This window comes from Lygodium microphyllum, chromosome 3 (genome assembly GCF_053477565.2).
Source record: "Lygodium microphyllum isolate KBCC chromosome 3, Lygodium_microphyllum_v1.1.10, whole genome shotgun sequence".
NCBI lineage: Eukaryota > Viridiplantae > Streptophyta > Polypodiopsida > Schizaeales > Lygodiaceae > Lygodium > Lygodium microphyllum.
In genome coordinates, this window is record NC_141137.1 from 21,302,397 (window position 1) to 21,329,588 (window position 27,192).

Consider the following 27,192-nt stretch of genomic DNA (forward strand, 5'->3'; position numbering starts at 1 on the left):
CCACCTCCATATGTTGTCCAGCCGTCATCGACTGCAACCACATCAACTTCAGCCTGCCCATTGCTGTAGACGACAGCTCTCAGCTACTGGCGACTGCTCCAAATTGTCCCAGACTGTTGTTCAGCCTGTTGTTCATCATCTCTATGGTCAGCCAGCCTGCGTTTTCAGCATTGCAGGCCTTGGCACTCTCATACACTGTTTTAGCCTGTTGTTTACAGGAGACTATGCACAGTTTCCAGCCCCCGATCGGTGGTACACTGCTGCGTTTACTAGTTTCCAGCCTCTAGACTGCTATGTTTTGGTGACCAGCCTGCTACCATTCACTATTTAGTATTCCTACACTCTGATTGGTGGTCACAGACTTGGGATCCATCTTCGGTGGATGTCACACTCCGACATTGCTCTGCCCTTGAGCACACTGTACTCTCTTACATTCATCTACAGCATTCATTCACTTCAGAGTTGTGTTCTCTCTCTCCCTTCTTCTGTTTGTGTTTGAGTTTTGAGTTTTGCGTTTAGGGTTTGAGTTTTGCCCTCTGTGTCTGTGTCTGTGTCTTTGTGTTTCTGTCGTGGTTGTACACTCCGTGTGTCCTCAGTGCAAACCCTAGCAGTCTTCTTAACAAGTCCTGTTATATCTTTCAGCCACCCCATTTGATGAAGGGTTATAAGGGGCTGTAAGCTCCCTCTTAATACCATGCAAGTCACAAAAGGACTTGAATTCAATCGATGTGAACTCACCCCCATTATGAGTTCTCAAGCATTTTAGCTTTCTACGTATTTGAGTGGTCACAAATGCATGAAAAGTTTTAAAAACAGCAAATACTTCACTTTTCTTTTTCAGCAAATACACCCATATCTTCTTGGAGTACCACCCAACGATTTCACAGGCATACTACATATATCAGAATGCAGTAAGTCCAAGACGTTGAACTTATGTGAGACATCAGAGTAAAATGAATTTTTTGTTTGCTTTCCAAATTGACACTCATTACAAAAATCAAGTTTAGAGCCTTTTGCATCAACCCTCTTCAGAGAGGTAAGGACATCAAGTCTTTTTGGCTCATATGGCCTAATCTCTTATGCCATAACTTCAAGTGGCTGCAAATTTCAGCAACTGCAAGAAACTTGCCATTCAAGGCTTTATAGTGCAAACAATACAATGTGCCCTTCTTGGTTCCTTTTGCAATCAGCATGGACCCCCTTTTTTACTTTCCACAAACCACCATGCAAGTCAAGCTGACCAACAGATAGTAAACTCTTTTTAATGCCAGGCACATATCTGGCATCTTTCAACACAAGCTCTTGACCATTGTCTAAAGACAAGTGTATGGTGCCAATCCCATCAATGCTGCAAGCATGGTTATTTCTAAGGTACACCTTTCCATAACTGCCTACATTGAACATAGCAAAACACTCCAAGCAAGGAGTTACATGGAAAGAGGCACCAGAGTCTACAATCCAAGTCTGAGTGACACCATCGTCAACTGACAAGAATGCATCAATCACATCAGCCTTGGTAATCTGCATATCTTGCATGTGACCTACAAGGGCATCATAATCAACTACACATAATACATCAGTCTCTATATCTGAAAGCTCTTCTATGACCATGCTAGAGGCCACATTGGCCTTCTCTTTGCATTTGGTTGTCTCCGATGCATTTGTCTTTTCTTCCTTCTTCTTTTTATTTCCTGCATTCTTCTTTCTCTCTTGTTCCTTCTTATAATACCTACAAATCAAGTTTCTTGTAGCCCTTCCGACCATAGTGATAGCAAGTAATGTCACTCTTATCCTTTCCTTTGCTCTTGCTCCTGTTTCTGTGTCCTGCATTTGCATTTTCCTTTTCAGCCCTGCCTCTTACATTATAAGCTAAGTTGCTGCCTTCTCCACTAGACATACGTCTAATTTCTTCATTCAAGATAGAACCCCTCACCCCATCATATGAGAGATTGGGGTTATTGCTAAGTGAAACCACCAAGGTTTCCCACGAGTCCGGCAGTGTCATGATCAAAAAGATCGCCCTCGACTTATCATCAAAGTCCAAGTTTGCATCTTTGAGCTGATTTAGAATCCCTGTAAATGCACTCAAGTGCTCAGCTGCAGGCTTTTACTCATCTAGTCGCATATTCACCAACTTGCGCATTAAATGCACCTGATTAACATGTGTGGTGATCTCATAAGTAGTTTTCAGCTTCTCCCATATTGCATAACCTGTCTTAACCCTTTATGTCTTGTCAGAATGTCATCAGTGACACCCATCTTTATGTAAGCCACAACCTTTTTATTCACTCTGGCCCAATTTGCATCAGACATTACTGCGGGTTTATCTTCCTGCAAAGCATCCTCACAATCCTTTAGGAACAAAATGCCCTGCATACGGTCTTTCCAAAGGTCAAAGCCATGACCATCAAACCGTTTGATCTCCATCAAACTCTTGATGTCTGAACTAGAAGAAGTTGCAGCCATTTTATCACGAACACAATAGTAAATGCACTAATATGCAAAAGCACAAGCTGAACCAGCAAAATGCACTGCTGTTCTTTCTCAACCAGAAGTAAATCTTTGCTGTTTGTACATTCACCGGCCACTGCACGGGCAAAAGATGCAGAAATTTACCAAATTCTGCGCAAATTCCCAAAATTTCAAGTCCAAAATTGCATCAATGTTAGTCAATTTGACCCAGCTGAGTAAAGCTTTGCCAATACATGAAAAGCCCCAAATTTCTGGGATCCAATGTCAGGAAATTTTGCCTAGAAGAACGAAAATCCAACAAATTCTGCAATTTCTGACTCGGAATTTACTGTCAGGCCTAGATGGGATCAAATCTGGAAAAAGCCCCAAATTCTCTGGCCCGATTTCCACAGATTTTGAAGCTGTGCCTCTGGTGTGTGAATACCCACCAAGGCAAGTGGTAATTGAAGAGATTGAAGGAAAAATTTTGGATTAAAAAAAAAGAAAAAAGATAGGGGGTCCGTTGACTGTCGCGTTATTGACAGCCGGCTAGTGTCCATTCCACGTGTGTGTCTCATGCCCTGTGACACTTCTCCACGATGGCCCCCTCCATCGCAACACGGCATCTCCTTGCCAAACACGTCAGTCGCCTCATGTATTCACCGCGTGCAGTAACAGGCGCCTGGTCCACGCCTGCTGCCCAGTGCCGCCTGGTTGGTACACGTGAGAGTAGCTGCCGCCTTGTTGGTCCACGTTCCCGACGACGTCTCTGCATGTCTGCTACCAAACGACTCTGTCAATCACTTGCCTACTGAAGGTCGCCCGCCTATTCTACGCTGCGACTACTGCTTGTTGATCGCCACACACTCAGCGCCTCGACTGATCCTGGACCGCCTGGTCCTTCACGTTGACCTGACAGTTGCGCCTAGCTCTTATCAGCTGATCTCGTCAGGTCAGACCAGACTTGTCAATCTTGGGAAGTGTGCGGGACATGATGCTTTGATACTAGTTGTTGAAAGCGATAGGGACGCAGCTCGAGCAGGAGTGAACGAGTGAGTGTAACGGCTTGAGAGAGTGTGAGCAGAGTGAAAGCACGAGACGATAAGAGTGTACCAATAATGTGTTGGTACACAAAGAATAAAATATATTTATACTTAGGGCACATAAAGCACCGTTCACATGTACAATGTGCATGTACTATACACGGAGGTTACTGGGCCTTTATATCCCAACAGGGAGGAGGGGGGGGGAGGGGAGGGTGTGGGGGATGTGCGCCCTCGGGAGAGGTGGCCTGCGACGCCTTTGTGGGGGTGGATGTGTAGGCTTGTGGTCCTGCTAGGTGGGGCGAGGAGGGGGGCTGTGTGGTGCTCTGTTGGAGGGGTGACGCTCGCCCTCTTGCTCCCTGTTGCCGTGGTCGAGTCTGAGGGGCTCACTACGCCTCCTTGCCATCTCCCTCTTTGTTATCTTTGGACCTGTGTAAAGCCGTCCGTGTCCACTTGTGGGCCTGTCGGTGAAGCCGCCTTGGCTCCGAAGCGCGCGCACTCTGCTGTCTGATGCCCAAAGTCATGGCAATGCAGGCATTGCCTTGGCTGCCCACTCATAATTAGGAGGGGGGGGGAGGGGAGGGTGTGGGGGATGTGCGCCCTCGGGTGAGGTGGCCTGTGACGCCTTTGTGGGGGTGGATGTGTAGGCTTGTGGTCCTGCTAGGTGGGGCGAGGAGGGGGGCTGTGTGGTGCTCTGTTGGAGGGGTGACGCTCGCCCTCTTGCTCCCTGTTGCCGTGGTCGAGTCTGAGGGGCTCACTACGCCTCCTTGCCATCTCCCTCTTTGTTGTCTTTGGACCTGTGTAAAGCCGTCCGTGTCCACTTGTGGGCCTGTCGGTGAAGCCGCCTTGTCTCCGAAGCGCGTGCACTCTGCTGTCTGATGCCCAAAGTCATGGCAATGTAGGCATTGCCTTGGCTGCCCAATCATAATTACTGCCTGTCTCAATCTCTAGAAATTGTGGTATATTCTTTGTCTCTTTCACTGCCACCTGTACCTTTGGGACTCTTGTGGCTGTCACTGCGTCGCGAAAGAGGCGGGGAGACAGTGCCGAAAAGCCGTCCAAAGTTTTTCACTAATTGGCGATACTCTATTGCCAGTCCGGGGAAGAGTAGTGTGACTGAGTGTCTAAGGAAACTATTGTGGAGTGCGAATGCCTCCACTGTGAAGCCATTGTACCAGGAAACCATGTGGATGACCCCCTTCATGGAAGCATAGGGTGAGCTAGCTATTAGCTCACGGGCTGCGTCTACCGAGGTGAGTCGTACCATGAAGATCCCTTGACCCATTAGAACCGCCTCCACGATCTGCACTGTGCCGATGCGCAGCGTGGAGTGAAGCCAATCCCGAAGCTGGGCCCTTGATGGGAAGTGCCCAACTACCTGACCAAAGATCGATGTTCCTTTAAGCTCCAGCTTTGTGGGATGGATGGCTAAGAGCTATTTCTCAGAGAGGACGATGCGCAAGGTGTTTGACTGGGGGGTACTTGCAGAATACACCGGCATCTAACCAGAGGTTTCCATTGCGCGTCCTTGCTGAGAACCTACCAATCATGCTGCTGTGCTATCGGGGGGGGGGGGGGGGGGGGGTTTGCTGCGGAGGGAGGGAGCAATTGGAGGGGAGAAGGGGGGGAAGGGGACTCGATGGCGAGGAGTTGGGGGGGATTTGCTGTTTTCTCTGCACGTGGTGGGTCTGCTGGATGGGGCTGGAGCCTCAAGGCGAAGGAGACGAGGCAGCATGCGGGGGTGGATTGGGTAGAGCCTTGCTTTGGGGGGGAGGGGGGGGGGCGGCCAGGGGCAAGAGCAGGCGGAGCGGGAGCGGGTAGGACAGGAGCAGGAGAGGGCGGAGCGAGCGGGGCGGGCAAGAGCAGGCAGGTCGAGCGCAGGCGCAACGGGCGCTAGTTGGCACGAGGGTATAGGCGGGGGTGGGGGCAGCAGTCCCGATGCAACGGGAAGGGAGCATGACCGTTTTTCACGGATACTCCTCAACTTGTACACATACTTACATGGCAATCCATGTTTTCCAATGGACAAAGGAACCAAATCCCATGTATGGTTTTCCCATAGTGTATCAAACTTAGATTACATGGTCCTCTCCCAAGAGTAATTATTACCTCCATGCATGGCCTCCTCATAAGTAAGAGGCTTACCAGAATTTATCACCATGACATAGTCCATGGAGTGCACAAATCAATTAGGTTGACGTCTATCTCTAGTATATCATCTCAAAACACACTCTGGGGCCTGTACATTCTATCCAACATTTTGATCATGGGCCACTGGAACATCAACTCCAAGTCGTCTAGTTGGCTATATGGTAACTTCTCCAAGTTACTTATCCATCTTCTCCTCATGGAAGATGGATAAGTACTTCGCACCACCCAATGACTAACAAGGCATGGGACCACACACATCATAATGCACAAGAGCCATACGCTTACCCATGCACGTAATACCAGACTTCTTATGGGAACTGCGTGTCTACTATTTATAAAGACAATGTCACAATAATCAAAACATTTATAGTCACAAGATGGAAGGTTTTGCAAGTAAGTAAGCATTTTCATTCACTTTAAGGATAGGTGTCCAAGGCGACGATGCCATAAAAAACATGTGGTATGTCAGCCACAACAAAAGCATGGTCAAGGGATCAAGATATAAATAAAGGATAGAGGCCGCTACCCTTTGCACCTCGAGCAAAAACAAGATTCCGATGGGTAATCATCCATGCAGAATCGCCAAAAGATACATAACAGCCTGCATCATCCAGTTGTCCAACTAATACAACGTATCTGGTCAAAGCCAATGCATGATGTACATTATGCAGAGTAAAAGAGGTGCCTCAACAAAACTACAACAATACATCCCCCAATGCCAATAATATCCAATGTCAAGTCATTTTCCAGTCTCACAAAACCTATCATGCTACGATAGGACTGAAACCAATCCCTATGCCAGGTAACATGAAAAGAAGCCTCCGAATCAAACAACCAACACTAAGAATATGTAGACAAAGCATCAATCAATTGCGAAGCATTAAGAGAGGAAGCTACCAAGATGTACTCATCATCTGACTCACGTTCCACTACATTTCTCTCTTTAATCTCGACACTAGACTTACTAGGGACAATGTTGTGATTATTACACTTTTCTTGCATTTTGCCCTTACCTTTCTCTTTGCACTTATCATTGCACATCTTATGGCACTATAGTTGAATATGACTCTACTTCCCACAGTAATGACATGTAAGAGAGGGCTTACGACCACGGGACTTATTGCAGGACTGCCCGCAAGACTGAGATTTTTGTGAGTCTCTACCACGATGGTCATTACCGCTCTTACTATCATGTTTGCCCTTAACAATCAATGTATGAGAAGTACCAGCTACATCTACATTCTTTCTATTGATCTCCTCTATGAGTAAAGCACCCTCAACATCCCAGAGTTTCAAGCCAACCTTAACCATGTACATGACTTGGGAAGTGTCACAAGCAAGTACAAAGGAGGTAGCTTATCCTTGAACTCAATGCTCTACGAAGTCAACTGGTTGAAAATCAAATGAAATTCATTCAGATGTGTGGACACACTAGTCCCTTTCTTCATGCCAAGGTTCATAAGCTGACTTCAACCACTACGTCTGTGATGTAGGACTTTGCTTGTCATAAAGATTGCATATCTTTTCCTATAATTGCTGAGAATAATCCTCATGTGCAATAACATTGAAATAAACTTGTTTAGACAATGAAAGTATAAGGGTGGATTTACACAACTCATCCAACTCATCCCAATCATTCTGATCCATGCCTTTGGGATTTACAGTCTTGGTGTTCAACGGGCTAATCTACTTCTTTTCGATTAGTTGCCATATTTACATCTTCCAATAGGTGAAATTAGTGCCATCAAGCTTTTAAATATTGAAAATAGCATTTATCATTCGAAGAACTAGCCATAATGACAATATACCAATGCAAAATCTAAGAGAATGGGCTGGTATAAATTTGCATTGGGAATACCAAAGGGCATTGTAAATACGAAAGGGCATTGGGAATCCAAAGGGCATTGGCATTGGGAATACCAAAGAGAATGGGCTCTTCACTTTGGTATTCCCTTTTGTTTTGCTCTTGGTATAAATCGGCATTGGGAATGCCCAATGACAGTATACAGTCAATGGCCGAGGTATTCTCTTTCAAGGACTGCTCAAATGGGTCCCAAACAATGTTGGGAAAGTTGCCAAGCCTTTGCCAGGTGCTATAAGAGCCACAAGAGTTGCCAATGCCTGCAAGAGGGTCAAGGACAGGAGATTGAAATCTAGCGCAAATCACTCTTAGTTGCTTGGTGTCTCTATTGGTCTTGTTGCTCACTATTGAGCCGCCCCAAGCAATGATAAACAAGGACTTTTGAGCCCCTGGAGCAAGCCTCAATGGGTGGGAACAAGTGGAAGCACAATGCATACCTTGGGAAGCACAGAATAAAGTGAATGATGAAGAAGCTTCTCGAATGGTTGGCTCTCTTACTAGTTGAAGAGTAAAGCCCAAGTGGAAGCATGAGCAAGCGGAAGCAAGAGAGATGCGAGCTACAACACACACACACACGCGTGCGCGCGTGCGCACACGCACACACACACACACACACACAGAAAGAGAGAGAGTATGTGGAAACTCCAAGTTACAATGTGTGACCAGCCTTCCCTTATTTAATAGTCACTGAAAGAATAAAGAAAATAGTGACGGTGATGGGCACATGCCACTTGCACTATACAGGTGTGCGCTCACGGTGTGTGTAGTAAATGCAGGGCAGCATAAGCAGAGGCGCCTTTACCCCCAATAGTTCTTCAAAAGGTGAATTGGCATCTAGTGGAGGATTGCTTGGGAGCTAACTCTTTTTAGAGGAATTGTTGGTTGTTTCAATATTACTCTCTTGGGATGGGAAACATGAAGATCAACCAAAATATAATCGTATGGCATGGTTGGGCTTGTCTTTTGTTGTTGATGCCACTCTCGTGAGCCATAGTGTATTGATGTCTTTCCACACAGCCAGAGGCTTTTTCTGATCCCTCATGAATAGTGTGACTTATGGGGGCCAGATCGTGATGGTATTGCAGCATAGGCAGCCCTTCCCCACCCTTGATTCAGATTGTCCTTGATTGGATTGGGATATTGCGAACAGGATCATTCTTGCAAAGGCTTCAACTAATCAAGTATATTATCTCATGAGTAAAGATCATCATTCTCATATTGATAAATGAAAGAACTATTCCTCACCAAGAAGATGGTTAATTGATATTTGAAATTCATTCAATGTCACGTCAAAGCATAAATGTATCCATATAGGCATTTATTTTGATGCAACTTGAATCTAAATCACTTACTTAAGGTATTGCTCTGCTTCAAATAAAGTGTTCTCAAATGTCCTTTTAAAGTGCTCTAGATCCATAATAACCTGCATATTTCAGTTGACGATGAATTCAAACACAAGCACAAAGCATGTACTTTTGAATGCTGAAAAGATCATTGAACTAATGTTATTCATCCAAAAAGTATGACAGTACAAGTATGCATTAAGGTGGAGATGCACAACAAATCTAGTTGTTTTTCAGCAGACAAATACTAATCATGGTTCATAATGCTTGATATTGCAGCGAGATATGCTTGAGGAAACTTTTCAGACTACTTTGCATTAGAACTTATATTCGTTTGGGGTCAGATTTTTCTAACTAGTATTATAGTCACATAGCAATTCGAGAAATGCAATTAGCATGTATTTGCTGAAGTTACCAATACTATATTGCTCCCTCTACTTGTCACAACAAAGAGAAACATCCTTTTTACTTAATTCATAGTCAATTACTTATTGAATTTGTTTTCCTTTTTATTAATATCTAAAAAAGTGCATTAGAGCTGGCCACTAACGAGTGGTGACATGTTATGTTGGACCCATGTAGTGGTCTTGAAGAAAGATAGTACACACTTTCACCTATATGACCCTATTGGGTACCTCTAACTAGAACTCAAGCATATCACAGTTAGACTCACACACATGTGATACATGTGTGCATGTGTCTATCCTTTGCATGATCTTCTACGAGTGAGAAATACAAAGTTATCCTTGTCTCTTTTATTCATTTTTTCATTTTCTTGAAATGTTCAGTCTTGAAAATCAGCAAATATTATAATTGTCGAGCATTATACGTAATATAAGGCATTTAAAATGGCATCAAAGTTTTAGCTTGATCCTCACCCCAACAGTAGTAGTGATTGCAATTATTTTGCTTGTTTTGATCCCTTACATTCAGTACATAAGTATACTTTTCTTAGAGTTTCAATGGAACAGTGCAATGCACTTTCAAGCCATTCAAAGCCTTAGAGAGGAGAATCAACATGTTCATAAGCAACTTCTCAAACTAGAAAGAGTTGAGAAGCCTAAAGAATCTAAGGAAAGAAGTCTAGTTGCTTCTAAGAAACGAAGCCATCACAACAAAATGACCCAATCAAGAAGCCCAACTACTTCGATGAGACAAAGTGGAAGAAATGAAGTAGCTGTTCTACTTTAACACAAAGAAAGAGATCATGTCAAAGCCATTCTCTTCTTCAAAATCATCTAGTGCCTTTTTCCATGGACCCTCATCCAGTGACAAAGAGTCACACCAAACCACTAAACTTGATAGACCCTGGGCAAATAAAAAACTCATTTCCTTATAGTAAAGAGCTTGACTTAAAGAATGGAAACATGGAGACTCGTAAAAGATTAAATAATGTCGATGATGGTTACACAATGGAGAGTGTAGTACCTTACATCGGCAAGCTCAAACTCCAAATACAAGGCTACCACAATCAAAATACCTTCTATATCCTAGGCCTTGATGGTCATGATGTGATTCTCAATATGCCCTCGAATCATATGGTAGACTTCGCCATCTTTTTCGAGAAAAAGAAGGTAGAACTTACAAACAACGGTAAGAAAGATGATATCCAAGATGGAGTAACTAGAGACACCATACCAATGATAAGCTATCTTCAAGTCTCTACAACAATTGAGGATTGCATTCAATGTTGTTTGCTCTATGTAAAAGATATGAGGAATAGTAGGAGTACTTGAAAACAAGAGTAAAACTCTTGGAAAAGTATAAAGATTGTTTTTTAGAAGATCTTGCTTGTCAACTTCTTGCAAAAAGGCCACAAGGCCACCATATTGATATTATTCTGAGTAGCTCTCCTAATATACCACCATACCTTGTAAGCCACACTCAACAAGAAAAATTTCGAAAGCAAGTAGAAGACCTACTTAATTGCGGGGTAATTAGGCCTAACTCACCATTTTGATCACAAGTAGTTCTTGTTCAAAAGAAGGATGGCACATTCAAGATGTGCATTAGTTTATTAAGCCCTGGATAAAATCACTATGAAGAATTGGTTTCCTATTCCTAGAATTAATAAAATTTTTAATTGGCTAGGAGGCTTTAAAAACTTTCATTTCTCTTGAAAATGTCAATGTTGATTATGATATCTTGGAGAATTATGTTGAGGAGGTGACCATCATGTTGATATGGCCCGTTATTGCTCGGTGGTGGCCTTCATGTGCTGTGAACCCCGCATGGGTCACCACCAAGTGAGAGAGCCCAATCATAGCAATGGAGTTTCCTTCTATAGCTTGGTGATGACCCTCGTGGGTGGCAAGGGTGAGAACCACAAGTGCCAAGTGAGATATGATGTTGTGGGTGGCAATACATGGTGATCTCTGAGCTTTTCAAAATGTCAATGTTGATTATGATATCTTGGGGAATTATGTTGAGGAGGTGAGAAGAATCAGTTTCCTATTTCCGAAATTGATGAATTTTTTAATCAGCTAGGAGGCTCAAATATTTTCAGCCTTCCTCCTAATATAGCACCATACATTGTGAGCTACCCTCAATGAGAAAAAATCGAAAAGCAAGTAGAAGGCTACCTTAATCATGGGCTAATTAGGCCAAGTAGCTCACCATTTTGTCCATAGTTCTTGTTCAGAACAAGGATGGCACATTCAGGATGTGCATTAATTATAAAGCCTTCAACAAAATCATTGTGAAGAATTGGTTTTCTATTCCCAAAGTTGACAATACTTTCAATCAGCTAGGTGGCTTAAAGATTTTCAGTCGCATTCACTTGAAGTGTGGTTATCAACTATTCAGAGTAATACTACAAGAAGTACACAACACTTCCTTCCACAATTCATTCCATCTTTATGAATTCCTAGTGGTTGCTTTTGGATTAACCAATGTACTAGCCATCTTTAGTTCGATGATAAAGCACATATTTAGAGATCACATTAAAATGCCAATACTTTCTTTGGTGATATCCTTGTGTCTAGCAAGAATGAGGAGGAGCATCATTAGCAATTGGAGATTATTCCACATCTACTTCGACAAAATGGAATCTTGATAAATAATAAAGAGAGTAATTTTTTTCATATAAAAAATCATTTCTTTTGAAGCAAATCAAATGGACCATGAAAAGATGAAGTTAATTTAAGAAATGTATGATCTTAGTGACATACATGAGGTGCGATCTTTTCTTGGCTAAGGCTCCTACTATTGCCGCTTCATCAAGCATTTTGCACATATGGCTTCTCCTCTTTATGAATCTATAACAAAGTCCTCCCAATGGAGGGAGAAAGAGAAGGTGGCCTTCATAAAGCTAAAAACAACCCTCACTTTCCAACTTATTCTTGTTATTCCAAATTTTGTAGAGCCATTTAGTATGGAAGCAAATGCTTATGGTGATTGTATCGGTACACTACTCAATCAAGAAGGCCATGCTATAGCCTTTGAAAGCCATTGTCTTAATGTGTAGAAAAGATATATGTTTATGAAAAGGAGCTCTTAATTGTAGTTCATGTTTTGAAGATATAGAATCATTAGCTTTTAGGCAATGAATTTCTCATAAAACTCAATCATCAAAGCTTGAAGTATTGTAAGACTCGAAAGCATTTACAAGAGAAATATGAGATGGCAAATTTTCTTGATCTCCATTTTCAAATTATGTGTCCTTCTAGGAAGCATAATGTAGTTATTGATGCACTTTCTAGAGTACCTTGAATTGCAATTACAATAGCTCATCATGAAGGATTTTAAGTGTGAGGACTATTTATGACAAAAATGCGGAATTTGTAGCAGTTTGAGTTAATTTATAGCAAGAAGGTTCTTGTCTAGATTATTCCATAAAAATGGTTACATTCTTATGAATAAATGCCCTATGTCACTCTTCTTGTTCAATAGACTTCAAACATCTCATTGCTAGATGTCTAATAATCTTGCATGCAAAACACTGGCAAGGGACACTTCAATATAAAACCGAGTGGACAAGGAATCCTATGTGGATAGAAGAAATCTCAATGATCTAGGGAAGGGTATTGATAAACTTTGTGGTGACAATAACTCCATTTGATAGGTATCACTGGGAACCCTTTGAGATTGCATTATGAAGATTCTATCTCTCTATATGGCACAACTAAAAGTGATGCCAATCTCAGACAAATATGGAATGAAATACTTGTCGAGGCCTACAAAGGAGATGGTAATGGCAATGCCATACCCAAGTGATGAATAGTCCCCCCCTCAACAATTTGTAAAAAAATACTACTATGGACCTACAACGAGAAGACTCACGGTGAATGTGACCTCCATCTACTCAGGTGAGCTGAACTGAAGCCTAAAAGACCCCTTTTCCAACGATAGCACTCACTATGGCTAAGCCATCAATGAGAGATTCCTCGACAGAGTCCTTAAGGTACAAAGGAAGCTGCATGAGAGTTCCTTGGTATTGGTGGTGGGTTGATTGCGATCTCACAAGGCTCATTCGCACCTTACATCCATTGTACTAGAACCTCTTGGATGTCCAAGTTTGGCTTGCGCTAGGGTAAGTCCAATCCCTACAGAGAAGTTTCACTAGGAGAGAGGATGCAACAAAACGGCTTAGGTGAGAAAGCAGATAATGGCTACTAGGGTGGAGGCGGTTGAGAACACTTCCATTCCTCGACATAAGGGAGCACTTGTCGAAGAACGCCATCCTTTTTTTTCAAGTAAAATGTGGCTGATTATATTACTCAAAAAAACTGATTACAACGGAGTGCTCATGCTCAACAGACTAGCTCGAGCTGATGCAAAGTCACAAATACATCATGTATACAAGCCTCTCAGGGCGGTGTGGGGGGGGATGGGGGCAGGAAGCCATGCGGGGGGGGGGGGGGGGGGGGGGGGGGGGGTATCGCCAATTGGGGCTGCCTGCCTACATCAAGAAAAACAGGTCCTGGCTGCCCCAAGTGTGCATGAAATGACAATAGAGGTCCTGTCGAGCCATGGACTCGCCTTGCACCTGATCCCAACAGCCGAGGAAAGAGTGGATGATGGAGGTCCAGAGCTTTGCTAAGGTCGCCTGTATTGAAAGTCTCTCTTCGCCAATAGCGTCCTGACATCGCCTTCCAGATATGTTATCCAGTAAGACTCCCTATGATCTCTCCAAACGGTCTGCTGTGGGCTCCAGTACTTGGCGGATGGGTAGAGCCTCCAAACCGATCACTGCGCAAGACCCTGCCTTGATAATGAATATCGTGTCCTGCATCCCAGCCTCATACAGAAGGTGACGGCCCTGGCTGTCTGCCTGCCAACAGAAAGCTCCCCATGAGATACATCCAAGGTTGGGTGCTATGTGGTGAAAGATGCTGCATGCTCCTCTCCACACAAGTTGTGCCTCTTCACATAACCAAAGGCAGTGCTTTGGGGTTTCCAGAGGCTGCTGTGTGCAGCACTTGCAACCTCCCTCCTTCTGTATCTAGGCAAGCCAACTTCCCACCGCCAAGCCTCCATGTGTCACCAACCATAAGAAATACGACACCCTCCTCGACTTCCAGCTATCCCATATGCAAACATAGGGTTCTAGTTGCCATGTCTTCCCCTGAAGGTCCACCACCAGAATCCTCCTCCACAAAAGGGCAGCTATCCCCTCATCCTACTGCCCTCTGTCAAGGGCCAGACGTCCCCCCTCCTGACCGGTGAAAAAAGTCCCCTGCGGGGCACTGCCCACTCTACCTGCCACCTGTGGGCTAGCCGCCCATACCTCCCTGGGCTCTATCGGCTCTCGTATCGGGGGAGCAAGTGGCTACATCTATATCTCTTCTCCTCAACTCCACTCCTCTTTGGCAGCTTGATACTCGTTGTAGCACCTCCTCGTCCATCACGAAAGGCAATGTGCAAGGATTTGAATGGCGTTCGACCCTTTATGCGATTTGAAAAGTTACTACCAGAATGGCCAGCCCGCGGATTCTGCAACTGCCATCATTAACATTAGTAAAGCAAGTGATTGACCCATCATATCATCCAAATAAACAGAAAATACTAGAAAGTTCAAATTGACAGTCAATGGCATTGATCCAATTAACGTCGGCATGATAATGATATTTCTTTTATTTGGTAGAATTTCCTAAACACCTCAGCCACGTCCTAAAGGTACGAGCCGGGCCGGCCTCCCAACCAACCCACTCGATGTGGTGGCGCTCGCCGATCTGTGCCCCTTCCCGATCTTTGACGTGGGTTTTCTAGATCACCGGCTGACGATCTATCTCCTCCTGGCAACCTGCGGGGCTCTGGATTAGGGCCTTCCGAAGGCCCTGCTACATACGGAGTAAGCTGCGTAGAAAAGGTGATCTGGGGGGGAGGGGTGATCTAGGCTGACGTGAAGATCCATCTCAACGACGGCCTCCACTCACTGCCAAGCCTCGGTGTACAGTCCTGAAGGCCCTCTTGCAATAAGACCTTCCAGGTTTTCTTGCCTGGTGTGAGGCCGCGGATAACTAGCTTGCTCAAGAGGGCCATACTCTGATACTCTGGGTCTATGATCCCAAGCCCTCCCTCTGACCGATGCCGTATGATGGTTGCCCACGCCACCTTGACCTTGGAATCCTTGGAACCATCTGACCCTGAGCAAAGGAAATTCCACATTAGGTGGTGAAGCTGCACTACGCATGATGAGGAGAAGCACCAACACGAGGGGATGTACCAGGCCATCGCAAGGAGGACCTGGTTAACCACCAGGGCTCGGCCGGCTAGTGAGAGGCGAGCCGTGTTCCAGTAGGTCACTTTTCTGTGAATAGAGTCAAGGACAGGAAAAAACTGCTGGGCAGGAGTGATGTCGAGTCCCACCTGGAACCCTAGGTACCGGACGGTTTGGTCACCCATCTAAATCCCAAGTGCACATCCCACTCCGTGCTAGAGTCCGGGTTTGTGAGGCAACCGATCGACTTTCGCCAATTGATTTTCGCTCCCGCTGCAGAACAAAACACGTCAAGAGCCAGCCTCACTCTCTCTAGCATCAACTCGTCGTCCTCAATATCTGCTTACTCGGAGTCTAACAACTCAACCTCCTCTCTCACTGGAAGTCGGAGGCCGCGTAATCCGCTAACACGTGACCTGAGGAAGTGAGACATCGCCTCTGTAAAGAGGAGAAAGAGGTATGGGGCCAGGGGGTAGGCCTGTCGAACCGATCTCTCCAGCCGAAACTCCTCCCCTTGCCTTCCGCCTATTAGAACCTTGCTGGTGGCCAATTTGTAAAGGGCGAAGACCCTGCGAATCCAAACCTGGGGGAATCCCAACCTCACCATGGTGTCCTTTAGGAAATCCCAGTCCACCCTATCATAAGCTTTCTCGAAATCCAAGAGTAGTACGGCTAGTCTCTGCCCACTGTGTTGAGCCCACTCTGTCGCCTCAAAGAAGGTAAATACATTGTCTAGGATGCTCCTATCCAGGACAAAGCCTGTTTGTGTGTTATGGATGATGTCTGGAAGCACGCGACGTAGTCTCCTACCAATCATCTTTGCCAGTGCCTTATAGGTCATTGACAATAAGGTGATCGGTCTCCATTGGGAAAGCTCCAACCGGTCTCCCCCTTTGGGGAGAAGACTGATAAGGCCTACCGAAAGACTCCCTGGCATCTGTCCTGAAGTGAAAATCTCCTGGAAGGCCATTAGTAGGGGGTCCTTCACCACTTCCCAGTAGATAGTGAAAAAGGCCTTAGAGAGGCCATTCTCTCCCGGGCTTTTCTACCCATCCTGTATATGGAAAGCCTCCTCTAGTTTCTTCTTTGTGAAGGGGGACTAGGAGGGAGCGTCCCATCTCCTCTGTGACGAGGGAGAGGATGCGATCCCAGACCTACTGTCTACATCTCTGTCCTCTAGCTGAAGCCATCTCCTTCTGGAAAAGGCGCCTGTAATAGTCGGTGGATATCTCCATCACCTCGTCTGGGCTAGAACAAGTCCTCCAATACTGATCCGGAAGGCTGCGTATTTGCTCTCCTGCGGTGCGAGCCTGGTGCACCTAGAAAAACTCCTTGCACATCGTGTTCCCCTTCTGCGCCCAGAAGACTACGGAGGTTTGGAAAGAGAACTGCAAGGCTCCAAGGTCTCACCAGAGTGCTCTCTCCTCCTCCCAGCTCTGCTGCCTGGCCTATATGGATATCTCTTGGTAAATTCAGCTCGACTCGGCTAGCATCTCTGCAACCTCCTCTGCTATCCGATCCCTTCTATCCCACTCTCCCGTCCAAATCTGCTCTATTTGTCTTGTTACCTCCTCCCTCCTAAAGATCGAGTCAGGGATTCGATAGGATCATGTCGTGTCAGGATAACTGGGCAATGATCGTGCAACGTGGTGCCTGCCAACTGCTCAATCTGGCCGCCACGAGAGCCTCCCCACTCTCCCACATAAAACCTGTCCAACCGCTCTAGCAGGACTCCACCTAGCCGCCTGTATCCCTAAGAGAAGTCCGACGACCTCTCCCTCCTGTGGAAGGTAGGGTCTCTCCATGCATCGCGTGCTCCTACTGCCAGAGGAGAAAGACCTCCCATGCCTTTGCTCCTTCCCAGCCATGTCCTGGTAGTTTCTGCCTCTTCCCTGCTAGTCCTCCAAAGCCTCCAGGTTGTTGAAGTCACCTCCAACGATCCAGGAGTCCACCTCCGGGAGTCCATCCACGATCTCCACCGAAAACCTGCTGCGTGCCCTAACCTCCATAGGGGCATAGACATTGAGGACTCCAAGGCACGAGTCCCCAAATATCCAATCTAATCCATAGAACCCTCCTTGCCACTATCGTCCCGTAATCTCGTATATAGGTGGTGAGACTCGGACCAATAGAAGTGCATACGCCTCCACTCCTGCCATGGGCACCTATAGCATGTTTCCACTAAGTGTGCGAACAATCAACTTCCTGGAACCACGTGCCCCACTATAGTGGAGACTATTCACCATTTAAGATGCAAGGTATAAGCTCATGGGGAAACCTGTGACTGACCGAACAGACATCTATTCGGTGTGGAGGCTGCTGATGAGGAGGAGAAACTATGAGGCATACAAGTATGCTTTGCCACTGGTCCGGATGGTGAACTCCAGTCCCCCATGATGGCCCTTAACTGGATCAAAGGGGTGATAGATGCTCCAGGTGGTACCATCAATACATCTATTAGCCATGCTAAGAGTCGTGACTATGTACACTGGTAGAAACTGGCCGCTTATGCCAGGGGCCACTCGATCACATCCCTTGGGGCTGTCCACTATGGAGGGGCTTGAAAGATAATGCTCAAGTGTGGGACCTCGGCCACAGGTGTGCCTGTCTCGGGAAGGTGTGACGGGCGGCAGGGGTGGATGAGCTGGTGGCTGTATGGGAGGGGGAGGACTGCTGGTGCGAAGAGGATGTAGGCATGTGTGGCTCATCACCTCCTGTGGGAGGCGCCGGGGGGGGGGGGGGGGGGGGGGGGGAGGGGGGACTGGGGGGGATCGCTTGAAATAGATGCGGATCAGGAGAGGTGGTGGGGGGGAGGATGATCGAGGGATGGTGGGGTGGACAGAAGTACATGGCGAGTGTTGGGGGGGGGGGGGCTAGTGGTCCTGGGAATGGGGGGATGTGGGCCAGGGTCAGTTGGGGGGCCGGAGCTGGGATGTGGGGACTCAGGCGAGGTAGTCTGTGGCGCGGGTGGTGGATATGGGGGGCGGCGGTCCTGCCGGGTGGGGGGGGAAAGAGGGGGCTGTGGAGTGCTTTGCCGAGGGGGTGTCGCACGCCCACCTGCTCCCTATTGCCGAGGCTGGGTCTGAGACGTAGGCTACGCTCCCCCCTGCCGTCTCCCTCTTTGTCATCTCTGGACCCGTGTGAAGCCATCAGCGTCTACCTGTGGGCTTGTTGGCGGAGCCACCTTGGCTTCGAAACGCGTGCAACCTGCTCCCTGATGCCCAAAGTTGTGACACCATAGGCACTGCCCTGGCTGCCACGTCACAATGACCTGCTGCCTAAAGGAGTGCCCGCCCGCCTCAATCTCTAGGAACTGTGGGATATTCTTGATCTCTTTCACTGCCACCCGTACCTTTGGGACTCCTGTTGTTGTCACTGCACCCGGGAAAGACGCGGGAAGGACAGTGCCAAAGAGCCGTACAGAGTCTTCCACAAAGTGGCGATATTCTATTGCTAGGCCGGGGAAAAGAAGGGTGACCGGGTGCCAAAGAATCCTGTTGTGGAGTGCAAATGCCTCCACAATAAAACCATTGTACCAAGAGACCATGTATATGACCCCCTTCGTGGACGCATATGGTGAATTGGCAAGTAACTTCCGAGCTGCGTCTGCCAAACTAAGTCAGACCATGAAGATCCCTTGGCCCATTAGGATTGCCTCCATGATGTGCTGTGACGATGCGCAGTGTGGAGTGAAGCTAGTCTCGAAGCTGGGCCCTGGCTGGGGAATGTCCTACTACCTGACCATAAATCGCTGTTTCCTTTAGCTCCAGCTCCTTAGCTCGGACAGCTAAGAGCTGCTCCTCAGAGATGACGACGCGCAAGGTGTTTGACTGGGGGGTACTCGTTGAGTGCACCGGCGTCTGACCAGAGGTTTCGATTGCGCATCCCTTCTGAGAGAACTACCAATCATGTTGCGGTGCTACTTGAGGGGGGGGAGTTGCTGTAGATAGAGGGAGCAACTGGAGGGTGGGGGGGTCAATGGCAGGGGGGGGACAAGCTGCTGTTTTTGGCAGCAAAAGGGAGGGGGGTGTTGTACGGCGTGGACGGAGCTGTGATTGCAGACGGAAGTAACGCGTTGGGGGGGAGGGGAGGTTGGAGCAGAGGGTGGCCTGGTGCGGGGGAACAGCAGGGGGGGCAGCAGGGCGGACGGGCGGGCGGGGGGGACAGTCGCGAAACGGCGGCCACACAGGCGGGGGGGAGAGGCGCGAACGATGGGCGCTCAACGGGGCGAGTGCGATCAACGGAGTGGGGGGAGGGGGCGCGATCAGACTGAGCGGGGGGGGGGGGGGGGGGGAAGCTTGCGACGTGACGGGTAGCTTGAGCTTCGATGAAGAATGCCATCTGCAAGGTGTTGTGGGAGGCAGCAATGGAACCTCTATGTGAGTAGGGGAGCGGGGTGGAGAGAGACTGAGTAGGGCATTAGTGCAGCAACAAGCAAGAGAGAGCAAAACAAAAGGAAAATTGGATGCAAACAGGGTAGGAGGCTGAATAGGGTGAAGATCGACGAAGTTGACGCTATGAGGTGGGTTTTTTCTTTTTCCTTATTGTTTTTCTTGGGGGTCGGTAAATAGGTGGGCAGATTCACAATAGGCAAGGGGAGTAGGTTGTCCATAGTATGCTGCTGCCCTAGAGACTTCACTGCATCTTGTCCAGCTATATAATGTTCTTCCCCTGATCAATAGTGCATTCTGAGTATGAGAAATCTAGAGTGTAGATGAATCTCTATAATTGAGTTGATATTTTATTGGCTATGCTCTCCTCAAAGTCCTTGTATGCAAAACTGGGCCCTTTGTATTTAACCCACACTACTATTCCCCAGGTCACAATCATCTCACCATGAGTTGACATGGAAGACCAATCCAAGGGGGCACTTTTCTAGGCTCATGAATTCTCGGCAGTCCCTACAGCACTGCCTGTGAATCTCCTCTACCGCACCCCATTCTCATGCATTCAACTGGGCAGCAATCTCTAAAAACTACTTATACCAGACGTGTATGTGCCAATAGTTAGAGGAGTATTAAAATCTTCCAGAAACAGAAGATCCTTGAGGACTATTTCTAGTATCAATCACAGATGCACACTTCCTTACTAGATTTATACGCTGAGAAAGAAACATGGTAAAAAGGAAAGCAAAAAGCAAAAAGAAGGAACAAAAAATTTTGTAGCATTAGGAGTCCACACTTCTGATGCACTTAGACAAGAGGGACTTGCATGTGATTTCTTAGTTTTGAGAGGGCATATGCAACATCTAGATTTTACCTTTTTGAAGGGATCTATGGAGAGGATGGACTTTACCATGAAGGACAAATACAACACCTCTCAGACCATGATAGGCCTCTTTTAGGAAGGAGACATCCTACTTGGTGTGACTACGAACAACAGAGTCAAAGTCTTTCATTTTACAATCAAGGAGCATGGCAGATTTACAAGAGAGCACATGCACCAGATAGAGTTCATAGGTTGGCCTCATCGGAGGATGAAAGCAATGCCTCGCTTGGATAGGAGATGGTGCATTAGAGTGGCTATTGAGAGATCCATATGCCCTATTTTTGTCACACTGCCCATTTGGGGAGGAGGATATAGATGAGTAGGATCAAAGTGACGGCAGCTACTACCCAACAGTAGTTTGGACAAGGCATTTCTTGGCCTGTTTTGGTAAACTTTTGGAGGAGATTGGACAATAGCTGGAAGATTTCACTCTTCCTAAGGTTAGTTGAACATAGGAATTTGGCAATTGGCACATGGCTTGGCTATGCTAGTTTCCCAATAGTTTCTGTGAGATGTGGAGAGCCATAAAAGATACAAAGACATTGCCTATGGGACCATCCTAAAGACCACAGTATTTGAGGAGAGTCCTTGAGGTGGTTTTCCATGGTACAGTTGAGACTATGATAGTGACCTAGAGTACAACAGCTTGGGTCATGGAACATGGATATGAGAAGTCACTCCGTGCTTGCTGGCCATCACTTCAGCATGATTACCACACCAACCTTCTTGCACGTAGAGTCAAATGAGGGGCACTGCCACAGATGGAGCTCATCGCTATCATTGTTACTTGGTTCATTCATACTACAAGATATAGTCATGACATTGCTTGCAAGACATTCTCAGCCATTAAATTAAACTTTATATGTCTTCGATGTGTCAGGGCTTATTTTTTACTTTCTACCTAAGGAGTTTATCTATACATTCCTCTGCTCTTTGGAAGACAAAAAAGGATGGACTTTCATAAGCAATCGATTAGAGGAGTGCTAACACCATAGAGATATAAAGTCAGTGAAGCTTAGGTCCTCTTTTACATTGTTCCTATGTATATTAGTGGCTAACGCTAAGATCAATATTGGCTAACTAGATAATGATAAATACCAACAATAGGAGGATCCACCTATCCATGCTCTAAAGTGGAAGTGATTAACCAAAGGATCAGGATGCGATCTCCACCTAGAACCTGCTATGTGCCCTAACCTCCGTAGGGGCATAGACATTGAGGACTCCAATACTCGAGTCCCTAATATCCAATCTGATCCATAGAACCCTTCCTGCCACTATCGTCCCGTGGTCTCGTACACAGGCGGTGAGACTCGCGCCAATAGAGGTATATACGCCTCCACTCCTGCCGTGGGCACCTATGGCCTGCTCCTAGTAAGTGTGCGAGTTGCTCGAAAGTACCTTCCCAACCCGCTAGGCCTGGGTCAGGGTGAGCTTGTGCTCCTGCAGAAGCAAGATGTCGATCCGTCCGGCAAGGGCAGGTTGCAACTCCTGCCGAACAATCAACTTCCTGGAACCACATGCGCCACTATAGTGGAGACTATTCACATGCCAGGATGCAAGGTGTAAGCTCATGGGGAAACCTCTGATTGACCGAAGAGGCATCCGTTCGGTGTGGATGTTGTTGATGAGGAGGAGAAATTGTGAGGCATGCAAGTGCGCTTTGCCGCTAGTCTGGATGGTGAACTCCAATCCGCCATGGGGGCCCTCGGCCAGACCATAGGGGTGATAGATACTCCAGGTGGTACTATCAATGCATCTATCAGCCATGCTGAGAATCGCGACTCTGTACACTGGTAGAAACGGGCCGCATGTGCCAGGGGCCACTCGATCACGTCCCTCGGAGCTCTCCACTATGGAGGGGCTCGAAAGATAATGCTCAGGTGTGGGACCTCGGCACCAGCCCACTAGTTAATGTCCATGATGCAACCTGGCCACTTTTGTGCAAACAGTGCTAATCCTTCATCTCACATCCACTGGGAGATGTGATCCGCCACCTGACTCTTCAACTCCTCAATCTGTGTAGTCGTCCACTCCCTTGAGTAAGAGGACTAAAGAAAAAAGGTGTAGTTTGGTCCATCTGGTGGTGCTAGTAGATGGACGTGGCCCCTCCTTGACTTACGAACCACGAAGATCCCCACCTGGTGCTGTGCCTATCTCGAGAAGGTGTGGCGGGTAGCAGGGGCGAATGAGCTGGTGGTTGTGTGGGAGGGGGAAGACTGTTGGTGCGCGGAGAAGGTAGATGTGTGTGGCTCATCACGTCCTGTGGGAGGAGTGGGGGTGGGTCTGGGGGGGCTCACCTGACCCGAGTGCGGATCTGGGGGGGGTGCTCGGTAGGGGGGGTGGTGGGGGGGGAAGAGGATCGAGGGATGGTGGGATGGATGGAGATGCATGGCGGGTGTTGGGGGGTGGTGGCCGTGGCAAAGGGGGGCTATGGGCCAAGGTTTTTTTTTTTTTTGGGGTGGGGCGGGGGGGGGGGGGGGGGGGGGGGGGGGGTGTGTGGGGGTGGTGTGTGAGGGGATTGTTGGGTATTTCACTCACACCTCACTTACACCTACGCTCGCATAGGAGTGTCAGTGATCAGTAGGACACAAGGGCACTTTTTACTCTCGGTAGGAGAGGTTTTTCCCCCCAGACTTATGGATTTATTTCGTATGTGTGCTTATGACACACACCTACGGGCACTTACCGTGTTCGGGAGTGAACACCCCCCTACAACCCTAAGGTTTAAGGGTTGTACCTTGTACTTTCAGGTTACACTTTTTCAGTCTATTCCATTGGGTGTCGTGCTTCACTCTCTACTGTCTACTGGTTTTCTGTGCTGAGCTTCGATCTTGTCCTCCCTCACAAGAACTCAGGCGAGGCAGTCTGTGGCACGGGTGGAGAATGTGGGGGACTATGGTCCTGTCGGGTGGGACGGATAGGGGGGACTGTGGAGTGCTCTGCCAAGGGGGGGTTGCTTGCCCGCCTGCACCCTGCTAAACGAGGCTGGGTCTGAGGAGCTGGCTGCGCCCCTTCTTGCCGTCTCCCTCTTTGTCATCTCTGGACCTGTGTGAAGCCTTCAGCGTCCACTTGTGAACCTGTGGGCGGAGCCGCCTTGGCTCTAAAACAGATAGAGGAGGAAGAGGAAGAGCTGGAGCTGGAGGAAGGGGTGCTCGCCTGCCTCAATCTCTAGGAACTGTGGGATATTCTTGACCTCTTTCACTACCACCCGTACCTTTGGGATTCCTGTTGTTGTCACTGCATCCGCGAAAGATGCAGGAAGGACAGTGCCAAAGAGCCGTCCAAAGTCTTCCACCAACTGGTGATACTCAATTGCTAGGCCGGGGAAAAGAAGGGTGACCGGGTGCCGAAGAAACCTGTTGTGGAGTGCAAACGCCTCCACAGTAAAGCCACTGTACCAAGGGACCATGTATATGATCCCTTTTGTGGATGCATATGGTAAACTGGCGAGTAACTCGCGAGCTGCGTCTCCGAGCTGAGCCAGACCATGAAGATCCCTTGGCGCAATAGGACCGCCTCCACGATTTGCGCTATGCTAATGCACAGCATGGAGTGAAGCTCGTCCCGAAGTTGGGCCGTGGCTGGTGAATGTCCTACTACTTGACCATAAATCACTGTTTCCATTAGCTCCAACTCCTTAGCTCGGACGGCTAAGAGCTGCTCCTCAAAGAGGACTACGCCCAAGGTGTTTGACTGGGGGGCACTCACTGAGTGCGTTGGCATTTGACCATATGTTTTCATTGCGCGTCCCTTCTGGGAGAACCTACCTATTACGCTACTGTGCTACTGGAGGGGGAGAGTTGCTGTGGGAGGGAACAACTGGAGAAAGGGGGGGGGGGGGGGGGGGGGGCCCACGGAAGCGCAGGCAGTGGTGCAGGGGGGTGGCGATGGGGCCTTGGCGCTGGCAATGGCGATGAATCCAGCGGGACGCGACGATCAGACAGGGGCGGGGGTAGCGTGCGCGATGTGACAGGGTTCGAGCTCTATCAGAGCTGAAGTTAACTAGTTTCAAATAGTTTTTTGAGTCCATAATCACCAGAAACATTCTGCCTATCCTGTATTTCAAGGTTTTGATGTTTCTTTTGTGTTTTTTTTCATTAGCCACCTCAAGGTTTTGGAAAATACAATTTAATATGTGTTACATTTACTATATATTAATATTTTTAGAGAAAGAAATCTCCATTAAATGAATTCCTCATTCCACCTAGATCCTAAAGTCAAAATCCTAAAACAAAAACATGCATTTCACCTGACATATGGATACTAGCTAATGCAGAGTAAGAGGGAAAACTACTGTTCATAGAGTGGAATCCTTGTCAGGAATCCTGGTGGGGATGCATTTTTCGCTAAAGGAAGTTCACACCCAAGCTAGATGAGGAGGTGGATGAGGAGGAAGAGGAAGAGCTGGAGCAAGAACAGATAGAGGAGGAGGAGGAGGAGGAGTAGAAGATGCATGAGGATAAAATGGTGATGGTGTGAACAAAATGAGAGCTGAAAAAGAAACACAGCTTGCACATTCTCTTTGTTACAAAACCATGCAAGAACTTTCTGTTTTGCAAAAAAGATTTCGTTTCTTGACCTTGCTTCACAAAACAAACTGAAAATTTTCATGTATTTTGTCATTTTGTGTTTCATCAGGGCGAAACGGGTTTGTCGGTTGCTATGTCTGGGTTCAGAGACTTATGTGGATACTGTTAGGTCCCAGGTTGAGACAGCTACAACCAACATTATCGTCTTCGTGACTGTTGGATCCTAGTTTTGTGTCATCACTCCTGAGAGACATGATTACGACCACAGCAAACAGAAGGAATCTCTAACAATCCATTGTTCGTGTAAAACTTTGGCATGAGTTCATTTTTAGGTTATTTCCTCCCACTTATATATTCTGTTTTTCCTCCAAAAGGAGCTAAGCAGAGGTTTGCTTTTATGACTTCCTACAGATGTTGAGTCTTGACTTTGAGCTTCTGGAATTAAGCACTGGGGCATGGTATCACATACAATGATGGGACTCAGGTTCTGATAATTTGGGTTCTTGATTTTATTTAATAACCTCCTGATTATCTTTGCATTTAGAGAGCACACAAAACAACGAGACTCAAATTCTGTTGACTTAGGTTCTTATTTTTAGTAATAGCCTCATTATCTTTGCAATTAAAGATCCACTAAATAGGAAAACAACTAAAGTTTCTGTTAAGAACAGACTGACTGCTGTTAAAAAGCTTTGTTAACTATTCAAGACCTGATTTATTTCAGCAGACGCAACTCCAAGATGCTTCCTTGCTGCTTGCAAAATGTGGTCAGGAAAACCCAGTCTCTCAGAAATATTCAAAGCATTTGATCTCCCTGATTCAATCAAAAAACACATCACTTCAGTCATTGTGATTTTCCCTCTTCAAATATTATGTATTCCTTTCCAGTATGCCCTAACCACCTGTGTAAAACTATTAGTATATATCAGTCCATACACATTTGTAGGTAGTTATGCATGCAAAAGTGTGGGTGTCATACATACCTGCATACTTTTTTCTCTTTTTTCTCAAACCATTGCTCTATATCTCATGAATTCACATAGGGGGAACTTTCTCAAAGCAAGGGTTATCTAACAATTTTGCCACACGTGCATATTTTACCCCAATAAGCAGCCTCCATATGAAATCTTTTTCCCAATAAGGACTCTTGGACTTCCACACTTATCTGTCCCGCCACCTCCCTTTGCTATCCCGACCATGCCAAACTTTGTTGGCTTTCTCAGTCACCCATCTCTTATCCTAGACCATCTTATGGTAAATCTAATTAGCTGACCTTTTTAGGAAAGCATCTGGTTTCATAAATGCCCAATCCCACCAAGGGGAAGAACATTAAAAATCAAGCAACAGAGTATGCTGCTGAAGCCGTTCCTGCAAGGTTGACCAAAACTAGCTGTAGCCTCCACGCACTTTGAAGTACTGGCAAATGTGATGGAATAAATAAAGACAGGGCTGACCAAGAATGACAACATTACATATAGTCAGCAACCCCAATCTAGCCTTCCAATTAAATATATCTCATTGCAAGTCTTTATCAGGCCAATCCAGCAGCCTGGAAGTGGCCAGCACTTCCACTTGTAATGAATAAGCCTCCTTTCAAAGATCAAGAGGATGCCAAACTGTAAAGCAGAGGATCTCCTGCCAAGAGCCAATCATATTAGTAAGGAAAAGGGATTGTGAAATTTTAAGAAGCCACAGTGAATTCAGAACATGCATTCAAGAAGCCGGATGACACTACAACCATGGGAGATACCAGTCTCCTAAATAAAAACTTTTGCAATATCAGTCCAAGGATGACTCTGCACCCATAGATCTTGCAAAAGAGCTATTCTGAAAGCTGTTATATGGAGAGTGACATCCAACACAGCAGCCTTGCCCAACCGTT

General features: G+C 46.7%; 1 protein-coding gene across 4 annotated transcripts in view; it reads right to left on the reverse strand.

Moving 5' to 3' along the window:
- Nucleotides 1-27,192, reverse strand: part of LOC148038137 (DNA mismatch repair protein MutS, type 2) — a 222,424-nt gene that overhangs the window by 55,168 nt on the left and 140,064 nt on the right. For all 4 annotated transcript variants that reach the window (XM_087669379.1, XM_087669388.1, XM_087669396.1 and 1 more), the window contains exons 16-17: nucleotides 26,021-26,124; nucleotides 8,859-8,929 (exon numbers count right to left, since the gene is read on the reverse strand). In XM_087669379.1, the coding sequence (XP_087525505.1) occupies nucleotides 8,859-8,929; nucleotides 26,021-26,124 (175 nt within the window). The remainder of the gene's footprint in view (nucleotides 1-8,858; nucleotides 8,930-26,020; nucleotides 26,125-27,192) is intronic.